At 38.0% G+C, this 24,207-nt stretch overlaps 1 protein-coding gene across 1 annotated transcript; it reads right to left on the reverse strand.

The window, feature by feature from the left end:
• Positions 1 to 1,064: 1,064 nt before the first annotated feature.
• On the reverse strand, positions 1,065 to 23,335 carry CDK1 (cyclin dependent kinase 1). The gene is made up of 8 exons (XM_051982615.1): positions 23,231 to 23,335; positions 17,093 to 17,152; positions 13,159 to 13,315; positions 12,200 to 12,323; positions 10,400 to 10,570; positions 8,131 to 8,294; positions 7,881 to 8,022; positions 1,065 to 1,993 (listed from the first exon to the last, which is right to left on the reverse strand). Exons 2-8 carry the CDS (start codon positions 17,127 to 17,129, stop codon positions 1,895 to 1,897), a joined length of 894 nt encoding a protein of 297 aa, XP_051838575.1. The 5' UTR covers positions 17,130 to 17,152; positions 23,231 to 23,335; the 3' UTR covers positions 1,065 to 1,894.
• Positions 23,336 to 24,207: the final 872 nt, after the last annotated feature.

Here is a 24,207-nt window from a genome sequence, read left to right on the forward strand (position 1 = left end):
CAATTAGTGATACTTTCCAGCAGAACATGTGCTGTACTTCTATTTTCTTTCTTATTTTTAAAAGAAATGCAGTAAAAGTAGAAGGAAACTCTAGTTCTTCTATATTCACCCAACAGGTGCTAAAACTATTTTAACATCCAAACAGTGGCTTTCAGCAATGTCTTCCACCTGACCAAATGATGAACCCAGTAGAAATCTCTGATCACTTTGCATTATAAGCACTGGTGAGCTAATGTAGATAAAATCAACTTGTTCCCCTCAAACCCCAAAGTGCTCATTAGAATCATTCACATTGATGAAAAACTAAATTTAATATAGTCAAATCCTTTTATCAACATATAGCTAGGAAGTTTCAAACTAGCAGAACTCAGAAATTAGATTAATGCAAATTACTTTTCTAATTTATACTAAACTATGTACAAATTATCTATTTCAAACACAGAAGGATAAGTAAGTAAATATGTTCCCAAAGGTCATTTTCAAAAGAATGAAAAAATTTGCCTGGCCTTCTTCCCTCTTCCCAAATGCATGTGGTCTTGCTATCTACGTATCTGAGACAAATGAGTTTTAGAGTTGCTCCACAGCCAAATTATTAACAAGGGAATAAATTCATGTATGTTCCCAGAACTGCTTAAAATGAAATGGCCATGACCCAGGATCCAAACACAAACTAGGCCAATTTACCATGACTTATTAAGAGGGAAGCAGCTGTGCAACATTCACAGCCCCCTTTTAGGCCGACTATACACATGGCAGGAAATACGTAGAGCCAAGCCAGGCAATGGGGAACTATTTACATGGTGGTAAAAAGAACACTAGTGCAGACTGATGCTTTTGATCATGACAAATCGTTAAGTAGGCCAAAGAGGAAGAGTAAAAAGGAAGGTCTACCTAGATCAATGATTTGGAAAAAATAGCGCTGGGGACTAAGATAAATATAAGTATCCAACAACTAACCCTCTCTCAAAGCATCCTCCCCACTAAAATCCATCAACACTCTTTCAGAAAGGGCTCGTCTATAGCTATAACCAAAACATGTTAAGATGCCAATCATCATTATTGGGCATTATTTTCAAAAATAGTTGTTCTTTATTTAAGAGTCATAGAAGAAATGGTGATTATGTCTTTTATAGGTCTGAATTTCACCTTTAAATTATATTTATCTCATAACTAAACTAAACCTGTCAAAAGGAGAAGAGATGAATTTGCTATATGTTCTTCTGATTTAGGGAATCCTTAGCATGCCATCGTGTTTATAAGGCACTGAGGTATGCTGCCAAATTCATATAATTATTCCGAGTCATAAAGTAGAAAGCCATGGAAAATATACCAATATATGCATGTATCCTACCACATGAAAAATCTAAAATTAATTAGTGTTTTCAGCTTTTAACTGGATAAATTATTTGAAGTCTTATATCCTTACTTTCCCTTCACTGGAGACAAATTTAAATTTCACATTGCCACAGGCAATTGGAATTCAATTTAAACATACAAAAATACAGGAAGGGTCTTAAGATTATTTTATAACATAATAAAATTTGAGTCTGATTTATGCTCCTAAATGACATCTCAAATATGCAAAAAACTCTAGGAGAATATTGTTTTAAAATTAGCTCCAACTTTCCCCAAGCCCTGCACATCAATGCTGGATTTACAATTTTATTTATAGAAAAAAAAAAAGAAAAACAGCTGTATTGATGAGATCTACACAGAACATTATTCATTATGATATTTACAGTTGTAAGCAACACCTTGGAAAAACAGAGGACAGTTTTCAATTTTACAAGGAAAAAAGGAAACACATATATAAAGACAAATGTTGACAGAGCTTAATATTAACAAGAGGCTATCCATTCTTGATACAAAACCGGGAAATCACTTGGCTGGACAACTAGAGCTTCTTAATCTGACTGTCCAGGTCATTAAAATACGGATGATTCAATGCCATTTTGCCAGAAATTCGTTTGGCAGGATCATAGACCAACATTTTCTGGAAAAGAAAGAAAGTGAAATTTATTCAGAAAACTGTACCAATGAAACTAAACAGAATAATATCTATCACTAGACAGATTAATGTCTATCACCTACCTAGCAAAAAGTTAATGTCAAAAAACTTTTGTAAGATTCAAACATAAGCACAAATGTCTCACTTCAGGAAATTTTAAATGCCATCCTTGCCTGCATTAACCAAGAATTAAAATAGTTAAAAATTAACTGATTAAAATACTTCATCCCCTCTAATACATTAGTGCCAATCCCTAAGTGCCAATACTTCCCTTTTTTGTTGTTAATTCCATGTTCAAACACAAACATGTTTCAGGCTCATAATTTACAAGGAGGAATATAAATTTAGGCCAGGAAAAATAAAAGTTCTTTTTTTGGCTAAGAAGAAGTCATTCGCAAGAGCAATTTAATAAGACGATTTTTGTAGGAATTATGGCATTTAACTATAGTTGTTTCCATTTTTGCTTCCTACACATCTTAAAAAGGAATCAGAGTGGGAAGGGAATTTGAGCCATGCATATTCCAGTAAGGTGACTTATTAGGCAAAATTTAATGTACACACTTGAAAGAGGTAATAAACCTTTAGATTAGCCAGAAAATGACATTGGATTGACAAGAGCACCCCAAACATCCTTAAAATCGTAACATAGATGCCACGTGCAGATGAATAAACGAAGGCCTGTGCAGTCAAAGCACTTCTAAGGCAAGAGTGAACATCAACTGTGTCTCTTGCAATGTTGGCTCTGGAGCCATTTAAAGCAGTTATTTCCACAAAGGAGGGATCCCTTATTTGGGGAACGGAAGATTATCATACCCTTAAGAAATGATGAGTGAGAAAATACATTTTTTTTTTAAACTGTTGCAGCTTGAAAACAGAACCAGCAAAACAAAATCCACAGAGACTACAATAATATAAATGAATATAACCAGACAACCAAAAACCACTTTCTTCCTTTCCTTGGAGAGGGGTTTCAATGTTGTTGATTTTTTGGGAAGGGAGGCATAAAAGAAGATGGTAGATGATTACATTAGCTGGTTTTGAGTCATTGTTGGCTCATAAAGTGGTATTCAAAAAAATAAATAAATAAAGCTTTGAAATACTAGCCGATACACATAATAAGTATAATTAATCTGATCCCTGACATCAGAAAGGACTCCACTTCAACTGCAACCAAGATCTTGGTTACAAAGCCCAAAGGACCAAAGCAAAACACTAAATCTGGGGGACAATTTTCAATGGGGACAATTCAGTTATAGCAATACACAAAGTCAACAAGTTTTCTACTGCGCACATCAGTTTACTTAACAAAGGGGCGAGTTGGTATGTAGAATAAGTAGAAGCAACTACTTGTAGAGCAACTGGGCTCAAACCCACTTTTTGATCATAGGATTCTGGGTGCTAATAAGATCCCAAGATACTATAAGCAAATTAGGAGAACAAGGAATAATCTCAGATCTGCGGAAAAATTTATGGACAAAGAAATGGATAATTTTGTCTACATTGAAGTTTTACACAAACAAAACTAATACAACCAAGACTAAAAGGGAAGCAGAAAGCTGGGAAATTTTTTTTTATAATCCCAGTGTTTCTGATAAAGCCACTAATTTCTAAAATAGAGAATACAAGCCATTCATTCCCCAATTGATAAGAACAGGCTAGACAAAGAAATTAGTCATTTCTAGTCACAAGAAAAAAAATGCTCTAAATCACTATTGATTAGGAAAATGCAAATTAAAACTTCACACCTCTCAGATTAGTTAATGTATGACTAAAAAAGGGGAAAATATTGGTTGTTAAAGGGGCAAACTGGTACACTAATATGGTACTGATAGGGTTGGAAAATGATCCTCAAAAGGGTGATCAAACAGTGCATAATCTTAAAGAAAAGGACATACATGTGCAAAAATGTTTGTGACAGCCCTTTTTGCAGTGCCAAGGAACAGGGAGCTGAGTGGATGTCTATCAGTTGGGAAATGGCTGAATGGTATATGAATATAATGAAATATTATTGTTCTATGAAAAATCAGCAGCAGGTTGGAAAGACATAACTGATGTTAAGTGATTTGAGAAAAACCTAGAGAACATTGTATATAGCAGCAACAAGGTTATATGATGATCAACTCTGATGGACTTTCACCAAGGAAGTGTTTCAGGCCAATTCCAGTAGATTTATGATAGAGAGGGACATCTGCACCCAGAGAGAGGAATATGGGAACTGAATGTGGATCACAACATTTTGACCTTTATTGCTGTTGCTGTTCTTTTTTTCCTTCCCATGTTTTCCCCCACACACAATAGAATCCACAAGCAGCTAATAACAAATCATTACAATTATTAAAGAATCATGTTCAAATGAACCAAAGTCATCATGTGAATGGGCAAAACAGAAGAGATCCCAACCAGGTACTGAAGGAAAAAAAATTCTAAACAAAGTTCTAAACACACCCTAAGAGCCCCAAAGATTTAAAAAAGAACCCACACAAACAGGGAATGGAGGAATGGAGACAATGCTTTACAGATTAAAGAAATTAGGTATTCCTAGAATTTTCTTCAACCAACCAAAGGCAAGAATAGCCACTTCCTTACTGACTGAGGAACAATGCTTCAAAACCTAAGGAATCCATACCTGAAACTTGGAGACTGATGCCCTCTGGGGCTTACACAAGGGAGCCAAAATAGAAAGCAGAAACACTGAAACATCATAGTTACAGTTGTCACATCAAAGAATTGGAAACAAACAGGTACCCATAAACAAACTAGCAGAAGCATGTAACAATGCTGTTGCTATTGCTCCACAAGAAACAATGAATCTGAAAAAACAGCAGCTTGAGAATTCTATATGAATTGAGAAAAACTGACATAAGTATAAGAGAAAAATGAGAAACCCCAAATCTAACGCAATGTAAGCATAGTGATCAAGCTGAAGCAAAGGAGGATGCAACCATCTTCTTTTTTTACAGAGCTGGAAGACTAAGGGACATTCACCTTTCAATCTGAACAATGTATTGGTGGCTTTCAAGAATGAGCTCAAATGATTTAAATCATAATGTTATGGAAAAAAAAATTCTGAAAAGACCTATGATCAATATGATCAGCTGTTGAGTCTCCAAAATTAAAGATAAAACAAATTTTCTGCTTCATTTTCTGTCAGAAGAGATGAACTAAAACTGTAGAGACCAATTTTCCTGCAGAAACAATGTGGGAATTTGTTTTGTTGGACTTTGGTCTGGTGAACTTCATTTTTCAAAAGAAGGAACAGCTTGCTGCATAGGCAAGAGAGGAGAAGTATTTTGGGACAAAAGGCTGTAAAAATAAGGGATAATCAACATTTCTGAGAAATTTATTTTGGCAGGGAGAGAAGAGAAGGCTGTTCTCAAAATGCTGTAAAATTTTCTTTCTTACTGGAGATTTGGGAAAAGGACTGACAAGGATAGTTTTTAGTCAGTATCTGCTAAACTTTTCTAGTGAATTCAAGGAAAAGATGGTAAGCAATGAATTCAGAAACTAAGTGGGTTCAGAATAGAAGAATAGACACATTAACCTCAAAAAAGAGAAGAGTATAATCCCCAAACCCAAATATCAATTTTTAGAATTATGGCCTACTGTTGACCCATACTTAACACCGTACACCAAGAGAAGGTCAAAATGGGTTCATGATCTAGGCATAAAAAATGAGATTATAAATAAATTAGAATATATGATAGTTTACCTCCCAGACTTGTGGAAGAGGAAGGAATTTTGTCCTATGAACTAGAGATCACTATTGATCACAAAATAGAAAATTTTGATTATATCAAGTTAAAAAGTTTTCGAACAAACAAAACTAATGAAGACAAGATTAGAAGGGAAGCAATAAACTGGGGAAACATCTTTACAGTTAAAGATTCTGATAAAGATCTCATTTCCAAAATATAAAGAGAATTGACTCTAATTTATAAGAAATCAAGCCATTCTCCCCTTGATAAAATGGTCAAAGGATATGAACAGATAATTTTCAGATGAAGAATTTGAAAGTATTTCATATGAAAAAGATGCTCTAAATCATTAACAATCAGAGAAATGCATCTCTGAGATACCACCACACACTTCTCAGACTGGTTAGGATGACAGGAAAAGATAATGACGAATATTGGAGGGAATGTGGGAAAACTGGGACACTGATACATTGTTGGTGGAATTGTGAATGAATCTAACCATTCTGGAGAGCAATCTGGAATTATGCCCTGAAAGTTATCAAATGTGGATACCCTTTGACCCAGCAGTGTTACTACTGGGCTTACATCCCAAAGAGATCTTAAAAGAAGGGAAAGGGACCCGTATGTGCAAAAATGTTTGTGGAAGCCCTTTTTGTAGTGGCTAGAAACTGAAACTTGAATGGATGCCCTTAGATTGAAGAATAGCTGAATAAATTGTTCATTGGATGTTATGGAATAGTATTGTTCTATAAGAAATGACCAGCAGGATGATTTCAGAAAGACCTGGAGAGACATGAACCGACGACAATACTATATGATGATCAATTGTGATGGACGTAGCTCTCTTCAACAATGAGATAAACCAAATCAGTTCTAATGGTTTAATATCAAAGAGAATCAGCTACACCAGAAAGAACTATGGGAAATGAGTGTGGACTACAACATAACATTTCCACTCCTTCTGTTATTGTCCGCTTGCATTTTTGTGTTCCTTCTCAGGTTATTTTTACCTTATTTCTAAATCCGATTTTTCTTGTGCAGCAAGATAACTGTATAAATATATATTTATAGTTATATGTATTTAAAATATTTTTAACATATTTTAACATGCATTGGACTACCTGCCATCTAGGGGAGGGAATGGGGGAAAGGAGGGGAAATGTTGGAACAAAAGCTTTTGCAAGGGTCAGTGCTGACCCATGCGTATATCTTGTAAATAAAAGGCTATAATAAAATAAAATAATAATCATACAAAAAAAAAAAAAAAGAAAATAAAATTATGGCCTACTAATACTTTACCCTTTTTCCTTCCTTCTCAAAACTTAGGAAGAACATAAATTTCAATATTTTAAAATAAAAGTCAGAGCTATGCAAATTGTCTTGAAATACATAGCCCAGAATACAACCAATTATGAAGGCACAAAGATTTACTAAAATTCTAACATTTGAACAGTGAATAAATTTAAAGTTTTTATTTTAAATAAAAACTTGATGAGTTAAAAGGAAATACAGCACAGATATCACAAAGGAAAATGTTAGGTCAAAAGGAACATTTTCTCTACTGGAAGTTATTGAACTTTACAGAATTACTTCCAGCTCTTACAGTCTCCTGGCTCTATAAATTACCTATAATTTCCATTTATTCACCTTCATTTAGACCAGGGCAACCCACATCTTTTCTTACAGTCCAAAATTCTTGTGCTCCAACTTTTGCTACCTTACTTTTCCTATTTAATTCTTCCAAGTAGTATATAATAATATGTATATATAATATATAATAAGCCCTGATTTTTCTTGTGCAGCAAGATAATTGCATAAATATGTATGCATATATTGGATTTAACATATATTTCTACCATGTTTAACATATACCAGAATATATGCCATTTAAGGGAGGGGATGAGGAAAGGGAAGGGGGGGATTGGAACTATCCAAAGTTTTACAAGGTTAATATTGAAGAATTATCCATACATATCCATGTTTTGAAAATAAAAAGCATATATATATTCTCTAGGTTCCTGATAAACCTGATTAACACGATTAAGACTTCTTGTATGACACCCATCTAAAATCTAGTATATAATCAAATACTACCAAAAAAAAAACCCTACTAAAAGCTTGCACATTTTCAACAATGGGGTTTCCCATAAAGTCCCATCAGAGCTTTACAGACTCACAGAGAGCAGATCGATGCCGTTTTCATCGAGGTTCTTGACATGTGACGTCAGACTTCCTGGTTTCCACTTGGGGAATGTATTCTTATAATCCTGCAGTGACTCGACTTCTGGCCACACTTCATTATTAGGAGTCCCCAGAGCCCTGCAAGACAAAAGTTTATTAAGATTTCCTTATTCTGGGAGACCGAGAACCTAAGTGGGCTCAGGCCCTTTTCCTTACCGTGGGAACAAAGTAGCTAGCGCACTCTACCTGAAGATTCGGAAGAGCTGATCAATTTCAGAATCCCCGTGGAAAAGTGGCTTCTTTGTTGCTAATTCAGCAAATATTGTGCCTATGCTCCAAATGTCTACTGGAGTCGAATATCTGGCAGAGCCCAGCAGCACCTCTGGAGACCGGTACCACAGTGTTACCACCTAATGCATAAATTTTAAATGGTTTACAATTGAACTAAATATCAAATTATTGGCAATAAGACATCTGTCAAAAACCGTGGATTCATGTTTTATTTGAAGTACTCTACAATACAGACTATATAACCAGGCAGTCCTCCCTATTTACATGTCAAAGTAGAAATACTCCATTAGAGCATCTCCCTTCTACACACAGGAGTAGGAATCAGGGCCCAGTGGATTATGAGTGACCTGTGTTGTAGAAGAAATTTGGGGAGCATTCTTGTGTTATATTCTGTATTCCTTTTAAATTTTTAGACATTAAAGTCCTGGTGTAATCTATATCTGTCTCTGACCGAAGGAAATGTTTTTCATTATTAGCTGTTGTCTCCATTTATGATGAAATTGTCAATATGCATATTATCCTTTAGGAGGAATTCTTATATGCATTTTATTTAGCAATGTGAAAGCCATGCAAAGCTCCTTGACAGAGACAGGAGATGGGCTGGATTGGGCTAAATGTGCTGGACTTCTGATAGAGTGGTTTGTTCTTAACTACTGAAAAAAAGAGAAAATGATTTCTAGCTTTACATTTTGCACTCTCCTCATTTCATAAACCTTCCCCACCTCCTCCTTCACTTGGTCTCAAATGACGGGACATTCTCCTTACCAAGACCGACCCTAGACTCCCCCCATTCACTTATCCTCTCATGGCATCTTTCTTATCCCTATGCTCTGGCTTTCTTCCTGTTGCTCACAAAGACAGACTTGTGCTTCCAAGACCCTGCTGGCGACCTCTTCTTCGCTTTCAGCCCCCTCCCAGGGTAGTCTCTTGTCCTCTGAACACTGGGCAGCCTAGCCTCTAAGATCCAGTCTCCCCTTCTAGTCTCCTCCTTTGGCCTCTGGCCAAATCTTCCCAAGACTCGTCTGAAGGGTTTTCAACCATCTCATGCTCACGGGGCCAACCCCAAGTCTCCATCCTGGGCCCCTTTCTCTCTTCCCTCTGCAGTCATTCCCCTTGGCTTGCCCCAACCTTCCTCCAGCTGCCTCAGAGACATGGCAAAGGAACAGAACTTGTGCTCTTTCCCCAGACTTTCTCTCCTCCCAGCTTCCCGTCACCTAGGCCCACAGCCACAGCTGTCCTCCCCAATTCCCTGCTCATACTGATCCCATTCAGGCCTTCCTAATTTCTCACTGTTACAACCATCACCTCAACAGGTACAGGCCTATCACAACAGTCCACTGACTGGTTTACTGTCAGCTTACAGCTGCCCAAACACAAGCCTGGGAGCATATAGCCACACCTTGGGCCTCAAGCTCTTCCTGCCCACCGTGAACCCTGCCCATTTAGCTGTCCAGTCCACCACACTGCCTCTGCCCATTTAGCTGAGGTGAGCTCCTGCCCACCAGTTCCCCCAGGCCTCTCTCCTGGGCCTCAGCTCCCACCTCTCTTCTCCTTTAAGGAAGGAAAGTGCTTGCCTCATACTACTGGGCTCCATCAATGCTTGTTGACTGACATCTCCTTACAGTCTAACAAAGTCCTCAGAAGTACCCAGGAGGTTTCACAGCATAGAAAGAAGGCTCATTTTTCTGTTGATCACCCCCTTCCCAATTGTCCCCACCCTCAGGCTTTGACCCCTTCTATTAAGAAGCCTCAGGTGCTTGGTAACATACTGTCCACCAGCTGCTCTGCTCCAAGAACCTTGGGCCACCCCTCAAGGCGTCCTTCAGAGGGCTACATGAACCCTCCAGAAAACCCTTCGGCACCCCCCAGCTGCCCTGCTTGGCTTCCCTTCGGGGAGTCATTCCCCCAAATTTCCCAGACGCCTTTTGTGTTTTGCCTTTTTTGAGGACAGGAACTATTTTCCCCTCATTTACATCCTCATCCCTTATCATAATGCCTGGCATACATACAAAAGGTGACTAATAAATGTCAAGATGACCAAGCTATTAAGTAGAGTTATGGCCAGAAACTTGTCTCTTGACTCCTTTTTACAAAACAAGGAAAAAGGAGGCAATTTTAGGATAGAATGTGTATACATATACATAAATATGAATATAAATATAAATAGAATGCATATACATAAAGCTCATTTGTAGGATAATTAGAAAATATTAACTCTTCTTACCTCATGTGTATAGACCCTTATAGGTATTCCAAAGGCCCGTGCAAGTCCAAAGTCAGCTAGTTTAATTACACCTTTATCATCTATTAATAGATTCTGAGGTTTCAAATCTCTGTGAAGAACTCTTCGTGAGTGACAAAAGACAATGCCTTGTAAGATTTGATACAAATAACTCTGAAGAAAAATGAAAATAAATTAGAAACTCAAACATTTTAGTCTTTTTGCTACTAAGAAACAGCTAAAGAATTTAATTCTAAAACTTACATCAGCTCAAAGAAATCATCCAATAACCATAAATGGTTAGCCCTCTTGAGGGATAATGGTTTAGCCCTATTTTAGCCCTATTCTTTACACTTTGTTCTTGATCATAAAACCTGTTGATGGAGCTAAATCATAGTGACATGTGTCTTTTTGAAATTATGACATTCACAACCACATGCTCATTCTCTATTTTCATCACTTCATTTTTTTCTCCACTAGAACCTTTTGGGAGAAAATAGTTTTGTGTTGACACATTATAAAAAATATCATTAAGCAAGTGATAGCAATACTTTGAAGTGCCTGGGGATCACCGGCTGAGAACCACTGTTCATCAAGTATGATCAAGAAAGCTCAATTTTAAGTACAATTTAATAGGGGCAAAACTCTTTTTGCTAAGGATTAATCAATATCCTAAGTTTTTCACCAAAAGCATGTTTTGGGAATTTTAAAAGGCATGCTATTCATTTAACTAGTCAAAGCACTGTAACTGTAAAATTCATAAGATGTATAACACAATAAATTCTCATTTTAAATAAATCAATACATATAAATTAAAAGTATACAAAAATATATTCTAACAGAAGACTAATAGACATTTCATATTCTAATTGATTTTTCTAGCACAGGGAAACATGAAGGCAAGATTACTTTCCCCATAAAGGACAAAATTCTAAAATCAAACTATAAAGTACAGGAAGGAATCTATAGTGTCCTATAAGGACCTAAGTCACCATTTTTACAAGATTCCATCAAGACACACAGGTGTTAAATTCATGGCACTCAATGGCACAAGTATGCCATTCTTCTGATGGTTTCTACAGAATCTATCTAGAGTCTAACTTTGTTGAAATAAATGTGCCTAGGAAAGGATTGGGGTTTGAATGAACAGATAGCTATTCTACATACTCTCAGTGAGGTCCTAGTGTGGGAATTTTTTTCTTCTTTTTCTTATTTTTATCCTGTGTGCCCAGCACTGTATGCCTGATGAATAGTAGTTGACTTGGAAGGCATAAGGAAGTTCCAACTATAGCTATAGCATATAACGGATATTAGTAAAAACTTGAATTAAATTCATCTTCCAATAACAGAATCAGAACAGCTAGAGACCCTAGAGGCCAATTTGATCCAAACAGCAATTGCAGAATGCCCTTTACACGATGGAAAAGCAGGCCTCCAGCCACCAATTAAAGAGACCCAACCTCCTCCCTGAACAGCCCTTTTTACTTCAGGAATGGGTTTCTTGATGTCAGGCCCCAAAAGGCTTCTTGGCCTCTCCAGGTGCTCTTAGTTCTACTGTCTTGGGTCAAGCTTAACAGATCTACTCCTCTCCTCTACATGGCAGACCTCCAAATACTTAATAGTAGAATCTATGTCCCCTCTATTCAATATTCCCATCTTCTTTAACTATGACCTATGACATGATCCTGAGCATCCATGATTTGCCCTCTTCTGGATTCTCCAGTTTATGTGTGTTCTAAAAGAGGCCTAATCTTTTCAAACAAAAGCCAATATTTCTTAACCAACTGGTAAGATTAGCCTTACTTTAACAAGTGAAGAATCCATATACTGGCCAGGAGGGATAGAATCCAAGTACTTCTTGAGATCCATAGAGAGAAATTCAAAAATGAGGTAGAGTCTAGCATCTTGCATGAGTACATCTTGAAGGCTGGAAATAAAAAAGCAATTTTATGAATTCAGATCTTACCAATATTTCTAGTATCTCACTTCTACAAAAAGTTTTCATCAAAGCTGTCAAAAGGGAAAGAAAGGTATTTTCTGTGAAACAGACCTAAGAATAAGATAAGCCTAGCCTATAAAAAGGATCACATGTGAACTAGTGTTAAAAAGTAATTTATAAAAGAAACTATAAACTTCCAGGACTGTGTTTAAAAGTCTATTAAGGGAATCCCAGCTTATGACCGATCAGGTTCTAAAGTGCCATGTTTCCATGCTGCTCTGGTATCCTAAGGGTTTCCAAAAAAAAAAAGAATCCAACACCATTAAAACCAAATAGTAGGAATAGGGAAGGAAGGTTTAAAAACTTTTGGCTCCTGAAATGGGTTATGTCAAATCAGGATGGGAGACACAGGGCAAAGATTGGGAAGAAATTACCAGCCACAAAACGGGTTTCCATGGCACCTGTTTTCCACCAGTAACAACGGCTTGGGCAGTTGCCATACCTAAATACTTAAACGCAATACCTGGCATACAAGCAGACAGCTGGTAAGCCTCAGTGATATGATGACAAGTCAGCAGGCCTGGGGTCTAACCAAATCTCTACCTTGACCACTTTGGAACATCATTTCTTTTATTCTACTAATAAAAAATTCACTGTCCAGTCACATTACATTATACCAAGAGCTCTTATTCACAAAATGATGAATAAGCTTTGTTGAAATAAAATCATTTTCAGAAAATTTTGAAGAAACATGTACATCTAAAAGTTAGCTTTTAAAGATGCTAAAAATATAAGTACTTGCAACCCGCAAATCTATCCATACCTGACAATGTTAGGGTGACGAAGTTCTTTCAACAGAGAAATTTCTCGAATTGCAGTGCTTGGAACACCCTCCTCCTCACTCTCTAATCTGATTTTCTTCATGGCCACCACCTGACCTGTAGTTTTATGTCGACCCTTATATACAACACCATAGGTACCTAAAATACAAAAAATTAAGTCAAATGTTTATCTCCCAACAAAAATTTACCAAAAAGACAAAAAACAAACAAACAAAAAAGACATAACAGCATTCCAACTTCCAAAAGGAAAAAAAAAATATTCTAAGTCATCAAAATAATTCTTTACTCTGATGAGTGCATAAATGATGTGCTATCCACTAGGTTTGCTTGGATATTATGCTTTAATGCTCTATTAAGGAAATATGCACTACAGAAGACAGAAGGTAGAAAACAAGAAAGCAAATATAGACCAAAACATTCAGTTAAAGAGGAAGATTCACTATATGCATCTCTGTCATCTGCTTCTATAACAAATTATAACTACTTTCATAATGAGCATGAGAAACCAAGAAAAGGTCATATTGTTAAGAGATAAATCTACACTTAGGAAAGTGGCAATACTTAATTCGAAGAGATTTCCATTTCATTACAAGTACAACCTCAGGGAGAGTGCTTTTCAAGGATGTCTGTAGCTCAAATCCTAAAATGTGAAATAAGCTTGTTCTTTAGCTACCTAGAAAATTGGCTCTCAAATAGTTAATCCTGGGTAACTGAAATTTTATTCCTATACTTGAATTATACATTGCCAGATAGAAACAATTAAAGAATATATATTTTAGGTGTTTATCTAGTACAGAAGGAACAAGAGAAAAAAACAAGCATGATGATGAAGCTCACAGGAGTTGCCTTGTGCCAGGCATTGTGTTAAGTACTTACTGGGAACACAAATGAAACCACAAGGACAGAATGAGCACTAAGGGAAGACACTTTATGGAAGAAATTAAGACTTAAGCTGAGCTTCAGCAATGAGGTGGAGATAGAAGAGGAAGTTCAGTATATGGAAGGGTGCTAAAAACAATAGCTTGAAAAGCAAGTTTGTGCTAAAGAATAACAAAACTATAAATAAATCATCAGCCTTGAAAACCAGGCAGAATGGTTAAGATCCGATTTAGCAGAAAAGAGAAACATTTTCACGAGCAGGAGTTATGCAATGAAAGGAATTGTGCACTCTGCTCTGGCAACCAAATTCATAATGGAAACCTTAGGGAGTGGTAAGGGCAAGAAAAAATTTCTAATGAGCATGAAAAAGCAAAAGTCCACTAACAGGTTAATCACAACAAACTGAGAAAGGAACAAATAGAACATATGAAGAAGCAAAGACTTGGTGAAAGACTGAATAAAAAACTGGAAAGAGAAGCAAAAGTCAAGGATTGTTTGAAGTTTGGGAGAGTGATTTTTTACTGAAATGTAAAGTATAATTTATTGGCATCCCAAAAGGTATCTCAGCAGCCAGCAAGACAAGACAATTGGGCATCCTGTCTACCTGAAGACCGTTAGTGAGGGAGAACCCATTATCTGGGAGAAGTGGCCTTTGAAGATAGTCTCATACTATTCAATTTTTCTTCCATCTATTGAAATGAATCCAGATCTTTTCATTACTATCAAGCCTAAATGAACCTGTCTTGCAACCTTTATCCACTGCTCCTGGTTTGGTCCTCTTAGACCAAGCATAGCTGCTGAAGATAGTCTCATACTATTCAATTATTCTTTCATCTACTGAAATGAATCCAGATCTTTTCATTATTATCAAGCCTAAATGTACCTGTCTTACAACCTTTATCCACTGCTCCTGGTTTGGTCCTCTTAGACCAAGTATAGCTGCTTCCAAAGGAGGTACCTTCAGACCCCTAGGCAGTTCTCAAGTGGCTTGGTCTCCTATTCTTCAAGAGATCCCCAAAACACATTGATTCACACCCCTTTATCACCTTGGTTCAGCCTTTTCGTTCTGAATGAAATCAACATCATCGCTGGGTCACAAGACAGTCTTTTCACAGGGTCACAGACACCAGCGGATTTTATTTATTTGTTTTACTTCTATTTCATTTTTATGATTTTCATTGAAATAGTGCAAATAAAATTGGGATTATAAAACCCACAGAAGACAAATGATGGAATAGGGATTGTTATTTCTTTGAATAAAAGAATTAAATAAAAAAACTGATCCTAGATTTTCAAAGGTTTTCTCAATCTCTTTTCCTAAATCTCCCATTCCCACTCCATAGCTCTAAACTGGACCCTTCTTTTTCTCAACATTCTGAGACTTCACTCCTGAGTTTAATTATCACCTCCATGCAGACGACTCCCAGATCAAGAGCCAGCCTACTCTTTCCTTAGCCCCAGTCCCATTACTAACTTGGCCATTCTGCATGGAGGGTCTCCAGGCATTTCATCTTATCCTTCCCCCTGTACTCATCCTTCTCAAACCTGCTAATTCCAAAGTGTCTGCACCACAATCTTTCCAGTCACCCAGGTCTCAGACCTCTACGATTCCCCACAGTTTTAGCCCTTTCTTATATCAAATTGAGTCTTAATGATTCTACGTCCACAACACATGCAGTCTGTTGCTAACAAGGGGCTCCCAAGACTCTTTCGTCTATGTTTCTTCAATCACCAAATGCTCACAGGAATCCCAAACCAAACTTCTCATACACACTTGAAACTCTCAAAGTGAATTCTCCATCACTCCAACACAAGTATTAGATGCTCACTGAAATTCCCATCCATCTGTTGTCAAGTCTTAGTAACTCTTAACTTTGTAGCATCTTTCCTTCTCTCCTCTGACAAGAGCATCCAGAGCCATTATCCTTAGAGTTTGCTGGTCAGTCTCCCTCCCTCGAGTCTCAAGCCCCTCTTCCATCAGTTTTTAAAAGTCATCTTCTTAAAATGTGGCTTCTTCCCAGGCATACACCTTGTCACTCTCCCTGCCTTAGTTCACATTTTTACCAGCTGTCCTTTATGCTGGAAATTTTCTCCCTCTTCATTTCCACTTCCTAGATTCCCTGACTTCCTTCAGGTCCAAGCCAGAATCCCACCTTCTGTGAGAAACCTTTTTTGAAGCCCCTTAATGCCAGTATCTTCTCTCTCTGCCATTCTCCCAATTTATCCAGTCTGCATCTTGTCTACAGAGTTGTATGCATCTGTTTTCCCAATTAGGCCAAGTTCCTTGAGAGCAAGAATTGGTTTGATTTTTGTTTCTTTGTAATACTTAATCCATTGCCTGACACACAGTAGGCACTTAATGATTGATTGACCTTGCAGCAACTTGTGTCTGTCCCTTTCTCCTCCCCTCACAAGGCCCAGACTCCTACCTGGACTCCCTGCCTCCAGGTAATCATGTTCTCAAAGTTCTGTTCATAGCAAGTCACTCATGCCCCTGGCCTTCTCCACATACCCTAGGGTTTCCTGTCTTGCTTTCAAAGTCAGTTGGTCAGGCATTAAGTGTCCTTTGCCAGCTCTGTTTCACCCTCCTGCTGAAGCTGACCTTATTCTTTTCCCTGATCAGCCCTCTGGTTCTTCCAGTGCCTGGGCTGCCCTCCTGCCTCCCAGAAACAGAGCTTTGAAGCAAGTTAGGAAGGACCACTCTACACTAGTGGCTGGCACATCCTGATCCCACAGCTGCAAGCATACTGTGCATATGTCAGATGGAATATGCCCCTTTGGACAGGGCTGCTTCTCTGTATACTCAGCATCCAATATGTGAGTGTTTAACAAATGTTTGTTGATGACTGGTTCACATCATAACATATCATCTATTCCTTAATGTATGGAGATCATTATATTATATTGAGAAGCTGAGAAGAGGAAAACTGTATAGTTCTCTACAATACAGATTTGGGGGTGGGGGGTAGACATTAAAATTAGATTAGGTATTTCTTTTGTTTGGTTTAAATCTTATCAGCTTAAAAATTCACTCACCTTCCCCAATTTTCTCAATTTTTGTATAGTCTTCCATTTCTATTCAATGTGCTGGAGACTCTGAAATACAAAAATCAAAGTGAGTCCTCATCATAAGTACTCAAATTTTGAGAAGCAGTAAATCCACTAGAAGTAATTGAGTCATTGGTCCTGAAGTTGGTGAAACCTGGGTTCAAATGCTAAATCGGACACTTGTGACCCTAACATTTAATCTATTACCTTATCAATCCTATTTTTAAACAGGTTTAACCATTGTGTTTCTCTTACTACACCAAAAAAAGACTTTTTAGCTATTTTGAGTGGGATCTAGAAAGAATTAAGACTACAGACAAAAGTACAGGCTTGTATTGTCTGTATTGATAAGATTCCTTATTATTATTGCCCCTATTAATAATTGTGATAAAATAGGTGGATGTAAGTTGTCTCTTCAGATAATAAATACTTATAAAATACTAAAGATTATTTAGCATTTTTCAAGAACTAAAAAAGAAAAATAAGATTCAGACATTAGTTGATTCTCAGACAAGTATTCTTGTCTTAGTATTCTTAGGTATTTATGTAAAAAAGCAATGCTTCTTCCATCATGAAAGCCTGTCAATAAGGCTGAAGCACATAAAGGTGGAATGACTCAGTAAGGTCATAAAACCAGGAAGTTTTATTCAAAAAATAATAAACGGAATTTGAATTCATAGAATTCATCAATAGAATTTGAATCTTGAATATAAGTTCTTCGTTATTCTAAGGACTGTTCTCAATATTTCTCAATCTAAAATTATCTCTTTTGTATTTTTCCTTCGCTATTAGCTTATGTGATGATCATAATACCTTGCATTTTATGAAATATTTAACATTATATTAAGTTAAAACATTACATTAAAAAATCATGAAATTAATAGCTGAGCCAAGAAGTATGTCTATATGTACACATGTACATGTGCATGCATGAGAGAAAGAGTGGGAAAGAAAGATCATTTTCCCATTAGAATATAAGTTCCTCAAGGATAATCCCTAAGTAGTGCATGGTAAGAGCTCATTGATTCAATATAATGAAATTCTTGGGACACCCTCAGCTAACATTATCAGGTACCAATACATTGTTTAGAATATTATTAAGTCATAACAGGTTAAGTACATCCCTGCTTAAGCTTCATGACCTTGGACAAAATATTTGGGCCTAAATTTTCTCCCCTTTAATATAAAAGAATAATTTTAGCATTTTAAAAAATATTCTATTAAATATAAATTAAGAAACAAAATTATGGTAATCCAAAAACGAGAATTCAAAGAAGCAATAGAAAACATATGATCTAATACAAAAAGAAATCAGAACTGGGAAAATAATGTACCCAGAGACAATTCTGTAATCAACCAAACACACTGTATAATGGGCAGCCTTATCCAAACAGAATACTTAAAAAAGATGTACCTTCCTCCCCTCAATAAAATGGTAGAGATGAAATATCACATATAGTATCAAACTTGGTTAGTATGTTTAAGAACTGGGATCATCAAATGCCAATTTATACAGTCCATATATATGGTTAATTTTGCTCAATTATTATTATTTTTTAAATCTTCATTATAAAGAATGTAGTAGAAGAAAAGATATACATTCAGAAATAGAGAAAAAAATGAAAATTTTTTTCCAAACAAAATGTTATCAAGCTTGAAAATATCATTGAAATTTTACTAAAAGATAACTAAACTAATTAGTTGTAAATAGTTACAACTATTAGTGTTTATTACACACAAAACTACAGATTACAGAAATGATCATGAAGTAGTCTTTTTATATTCTCAGGGCAGGAGTGTGGACAAGGTGAAATTGGCACTTGGAAAAAAAAATTAACTGCTATTTTCATGACCTTTGCAAAAGACTGTCCCAAATTCCATATGCCATCTTTCATCTGTATGGCTGGAATCCCAAGTCACCTCCAGTTCTAAGAAGTCCTATCTTTCTTTACTGATCAGCTCAAACTTCAACAGAGTTCCTGTAGGTGTGTTATCTCAATCCTGGAAATACTTTTATTTACCAATCGGTATATTGTATCCCCCTTAAGTAGAACTTAGGCTCATTCAGAGCATTTGTTGTTGAGGAGATGACAAATCAAGATGTCATTTACACAGTAATCTTACCGATAGAGGGGAATTCCAAGGAATTACTAAAGCTATGTTGACAAACTCAAACAGAAATAGGGCCACTGACCCTATCTATAGGCACACCTCATTTTAGTGAACTAGGCAGATATTGAATCCTTTATATATTTAAGGTGTGTGGCAAACCTGGGTCAAGCAAGTCTTTCAGCGCCATTTTTCCAATGACGTGCTCATACTGTATCTGTGTCCCCTTTTGGCAATTCTCATATTTGTTCTGTTTTGCTGATCTGGTGACTGATCTTTGATGTTATTACTATAACTGTTTTGGAGCATGGCAATCCTCACCCATATGAGACAGCTGAATTTCATCAATAAATGTTTGTGTCTGTACTGTTTCAACCAAATCCTCATTTTTCTCTTCTTGTTCCCTGACACAATATTGAAATTAATAACCAGTTAATAACATTATAATGGCCTCCAAGTGTTCCAGTGAAAGTAAGAGTTAATTGGTACAGCAAACTTCCTTATTTTACTTTAAGAAATTGCCATAACCAGTCCAATCTACCACCCCAATCACTCAGCCAGCAAGACTCTACCAGCTAAAAAATGAAGATTTACTGAAGGCTCAGAGGATGGTTCGCATTTTTATCAGTATTTTAAAATTAAGGTATATACATTATTTTTTAAGACACACTTAGTAGACTACAATAGTCTTTTATTTGGCTTGGGAAATCAAAAAATTCATGTGACTCACTTTATTGCCATATTCACTTTATTGAATGATCTGGAACCAAATCAAACCAACAAATACCTCCAAGGCAAGCTAGTAAGCTTTGTTAAATATTTCCCAATTACATCTTAATCTCTGTGCAGCACATTTAACAGCTCTGACCTACAGCACTAGATCCATCATCACCAGAGCCAGTAGGGTGCCAATGAGCAAACATGAACCAAGGTCTTCCTGACTTACAAGCCAACTACACAGTGAGAGCAAGCTGCCTCTCAGTTTCTTTAGATGGAGAAAATTTATTGTTTCTATTAGATGAGAAGAGCAAAACAAACTCTTCATGACAAATGCAGCATGAAAGGGAACTGAAGCTGGATGCTCAGGCAGCCACGCTTTTGGCCGCTTCCTTGTGAAGAGTTTTGATCAGATGACCTCGGAACCTTCCTGTTTCAGAACTATCTTTATGAGGACAGACATGTATCCTGGACAAACATTCTAACTTGTTAAACCTTCCCTTTTACATCCAAAACACAATATGCCCCAACTGGACACAATTATGGCAGCCTGTAAACAGAAGTTATATGCAGAACTAATGGGAATACAATAAGAAAGGGAAAGCACTGGAATTAAAGAGGGGGTGGGCTTCCTATAGGAAAAGGATTTTGTTGGAATTTAAAAGGAAATTAGGGAAGCCAGGAAGTAGAGATAAGGCACAAGGGAGAGCCAAAAGATGAGACTCTTGTCCAGTCAGAAGGTCAGAGTCACTGGAATGAAAAGTGTGTGAGAAGTACAACCACACCATGTGACAGGGAGTGAGAAGAATCCAGGAGAGAAAATGATTAAATTAGTTCTATTTGAAAAAATAGGCTAAAAATTCTGCCACCAATCTTGTACTGAACTAATCTGTTAACTTGTCTTCCTTTCAGTCAGAAGTTTTTAGGTGAATACCCTTTTCAAGTTTGTGGGGCCTATCTTCTCACAGGTATTAGCTCAAGTCTTTTTCCTACCATTTCTTAGGAAATGGATGGCAAAGCATGCTCCATGCTTTGCACTTCTTGCAAGCTACTTTGGTTGTCTAGCTGATCCAGGGGATTATTTGAGCCTAGATTAATAGATAATGTTCAAATGACACTTTTCTAGTTATGTAAACCTGAACAAGTTCTTGCGGCTGGCTTTTTTTCTCTAGCACTTGCATCAATTACAAGGACCAAATGAACTGAAGACAGGAACATTGTATTCAAAGGCAACCTTTACCTTCCTGCATTTTGCAACAGCTTCCTCTATGGCATGCCAAGGTTGTGTTTCCCAGGGTTCCATGTGATGCTGTTAAGAGCCTTGATATTGGAGGTTCAACTCCCGGTTCTCTTAATCACTGTATATTTATGCTCTTGGATCAAGTCACTCAATATCAACTACCTTATCCATAAAGTAAATTTATCTAACCAGATCCTGGTCAGTCCTAAAGTCCAAAACCTAACTGTCTGGGCTAAGAGCATTAACTGTAGGATCCTGTACCAAGTCACTCCAGCTCACAAACCTTTTGCTTCTTCCTCACCTATAAAATGGAAAAACCCATATTTACATTATTTCCCTAGCAGATCATGGATAAAATATGTCAGAAGGAATCCAAATTGTAAGTAGCCAAAGGATATGTCAACAAGTATGTTTCTAAGAAACAAACTCCAACAAGAGCTATATTTTAAAAAGAATCTTCCAAATCACTATGAGATACAAATGAAACCAACTATCACACATAACCACACAATGGCAAAACTGACAAAAAAAAAAAAAAATGACCAATGTTGGAGAGGCTGTAGGAAAACAGGCATATTGATCTACCCTTTGTAGAACTGTAAATTACTTCAGTAATTCTGGGAAATAATTTGGCCAAAAACAAAACAAAACAAAACTGTACATATTCCTTGGACCAATACTGTTACTAGTTCTACACCCCAAGAATATGAAGGATGAGAAGATACATAAAAATATTTCTAGTTCTTTGTAGTGGCAAAGAATAGGAAAACAAGGTAGAGGTTGGGGGCCTCAATTGGGGAATGGATGAGCAAATGATCTTACATAAAACAAGGAAGATTATTGTTGTATATATTATATATATATCATATATTATGTTTGTGTATGCAATGTAAATAACTACTATATGTAAGCTATGTAACACATAAACACATGAATTCATCTACTTCATATAACTACATATTATATATAGTGCTGCAAGAATTAATCACTAAACATGTATTTCGGGCTTGCTAGGTACCAGATACTGTGCCAAATGCTAGTGATTCAAAAAAAAAAAAGAGCAAAAGGCAGTCCCTGGCCTCAAAGAGCTTACAATCTAATGAAAGAAATAAGAAACGATTTCAGAGAAAATATAGGCAATATAACATAAAGTAAATATAAACATAAATAAAATTATAAAAAAATAGGAACTCCAGTGGGGTGGGCTGCAGATGTAAGGTGGGCATCACCCAATGGCCAAAGGAGGATCCCGGGACCTGACAGAGAAGGGGGGGCAGAATGAGTGGGGAGAACTGGCTCACTGTTCATGTTGCCAGGGCTTTATGTTTCCTTCCCCAGCGGGGTGGGGGCAGACTTCAGATTTTGTTTGGAGCGGATGTTCTGCCTTCTCCGTTACAAAGGGTGTTCAGCGCTTTTTCCCCCCCGCATTGAGGCCGCCCTCTTCCCGCATTGAGTCCGGAAGGGGTCAGTTCACTGTACAGGACCACAGGGAGGTCTGAAGCCCGTCATCCAAAGGACCGACACTTCCTGTGACAGCTCCCCCTCATCCCCTGCAGAGGACGTAGTCAGGAGAGGAGGATGGGGAGCTCCTCCGTGCCCCGACTTTTCCAGGGCCGGGGGCTGGAACAGGGAATCCCACACTCCGACCGGAGGGGAAGGGGGGGTGACCTACCACCCCTTTTACGTCATTCCCGGAGAGCCCCTACTACGTGCCAGGCACACAGCGGGTGCCCACAAGAGGCCAAGCCAAGCGCTGCCCCACGAGCAGAGAAGTCCTCGTGGGTTCGAGTCCCCCATCCCTGGTGGATCCTGAGCGGAGCTTCAGGGAAGGGGGCAGAGAACAAGGGGCGCAGGGCCACATGGCTCCCGGAGATTCTCGCAGTGCCCCAAGAGGGCACAGCCCGGGGCCGGGGAAAGAAGCCCAGGGTCCGAGCCGGGAGAGGCCTCTCGCAGCCGCCGCGCCACGCTTTTTACTGGGGAGGAAACTTGAGGCCGACCTGCCACACACACACCCCTGCTCCCTCCCGTCTCATGCTCCGACTCCCACCCGGGCCCCTTACCAGAACAGGCCGAGGCCGAAGGGACAGCAGCGACGGCTGTAGCGACAGCAGAGTCTATTCAACCTCAGCTCCGGGACGCCGACTGAGGCCAGTTTCAAACTCAGCGCGCTAAAGTGTCTCCGCTCCGCCAATCAGCGCGCCCGTAGACTTTCAAAGCGACCAATCAGAGCCCGAAGCTCCGACGCTCGCTTTCCGGGGGGGCGGCGGCGCGAAACAGCGGCGAAAAGGCGGTCCGCTGAAAACGAGGGCGGCGGGCACCGACTGAGCCCCAGCGCAGGCGTTCTCGGGCTCTCCTCGGCCCCGCCCACCATCCTGGTCTTGTAGTTTCTCGTCGGATGAACTGAGCGGTAGGGCGTCTTCGGGTTAGTTTAAGTCTGGGCTCTGTCTATCCCATTCTTAGAGCGCCCAGGGACTCGAGGGATCGTACATAGTTATTTACATCGCTCTTTAAGGTTTGCAGAGCGCTTTACGAACATTAATTCTTTGATTTCTCACAACTCCCGGAGATATACTATCATTATCCCCATTTCAGAGATGAGGTAACTGAGGTCATGTAGCTTATGAGTATCTGAGATTAGATTTGTATAGGTCTAGAGCAGAGCATGATTACTGAGCCACCTATGATCTGGAAAGGATCACAAGCTCTAGATCAAGGCTTTGTAACCTGGGGTCCAGACTCTCGTATTTATTTCAATATCGTTTTCTTTGTGATTCCATTTCACGTCATGCATTTAAAACAGTATTCTGAGGAGATCATAAACTTCACTAGCTTTCACAAGGGTTCTATGACACACGGAGGTTGTTAATCCCTGATCCAGATTACAAATGGCTAAAATTTATATAGCGTTTAAGATTTAGAGAGCACTTTACATGTTAATAAAAAGATAACATTTATGTAGCAATCAAAGTTTACAAAGCACCTCACACGTTAACGGCAAGTTAACATTTACATAACACTCTAGGTTTACAAAGCATCT

This window comes from Antechinus flavipes, chromosome 2 (assembly GCF_016432865.1).
Source record: "Antechinus flavipes isolate AdamAnt ecotype Samford, QLD, Australia chromosome 2, AdamAnt_v2, whole genome shotgun sequence".
Lineage (NCBI taxonomy): Eukaryota > Metazoa > Chordata > Mammalia > Dasyuromorphia > Dasyuridae > Antechinus > Antechinus flavipes.

Excerpts from the sequence above, each read along its gene's own strand:
- CDK1 (XM_051982615.1), bottom strand. The coding sequence starts at position 17,129 with ATGGAAGACTATACAAAAATTGAGAAAATTGGGGAAG. Across the intron at positions 10,571-12,199 it reads TGGATTCTTCACTTGTTAAA|AGTTATTTGTATCAAATCTT; the intron begins GTAAGGCTAATC and ends ATTTTTCTTCAG. Across the intron at positions 8,295-10,399 it reads TAAGGGTCTATACACATGAG|GTGGTAACACTGTGGTACCG; the intron begins GTAAGAAGAGTT and ends TTTATGCATTAG.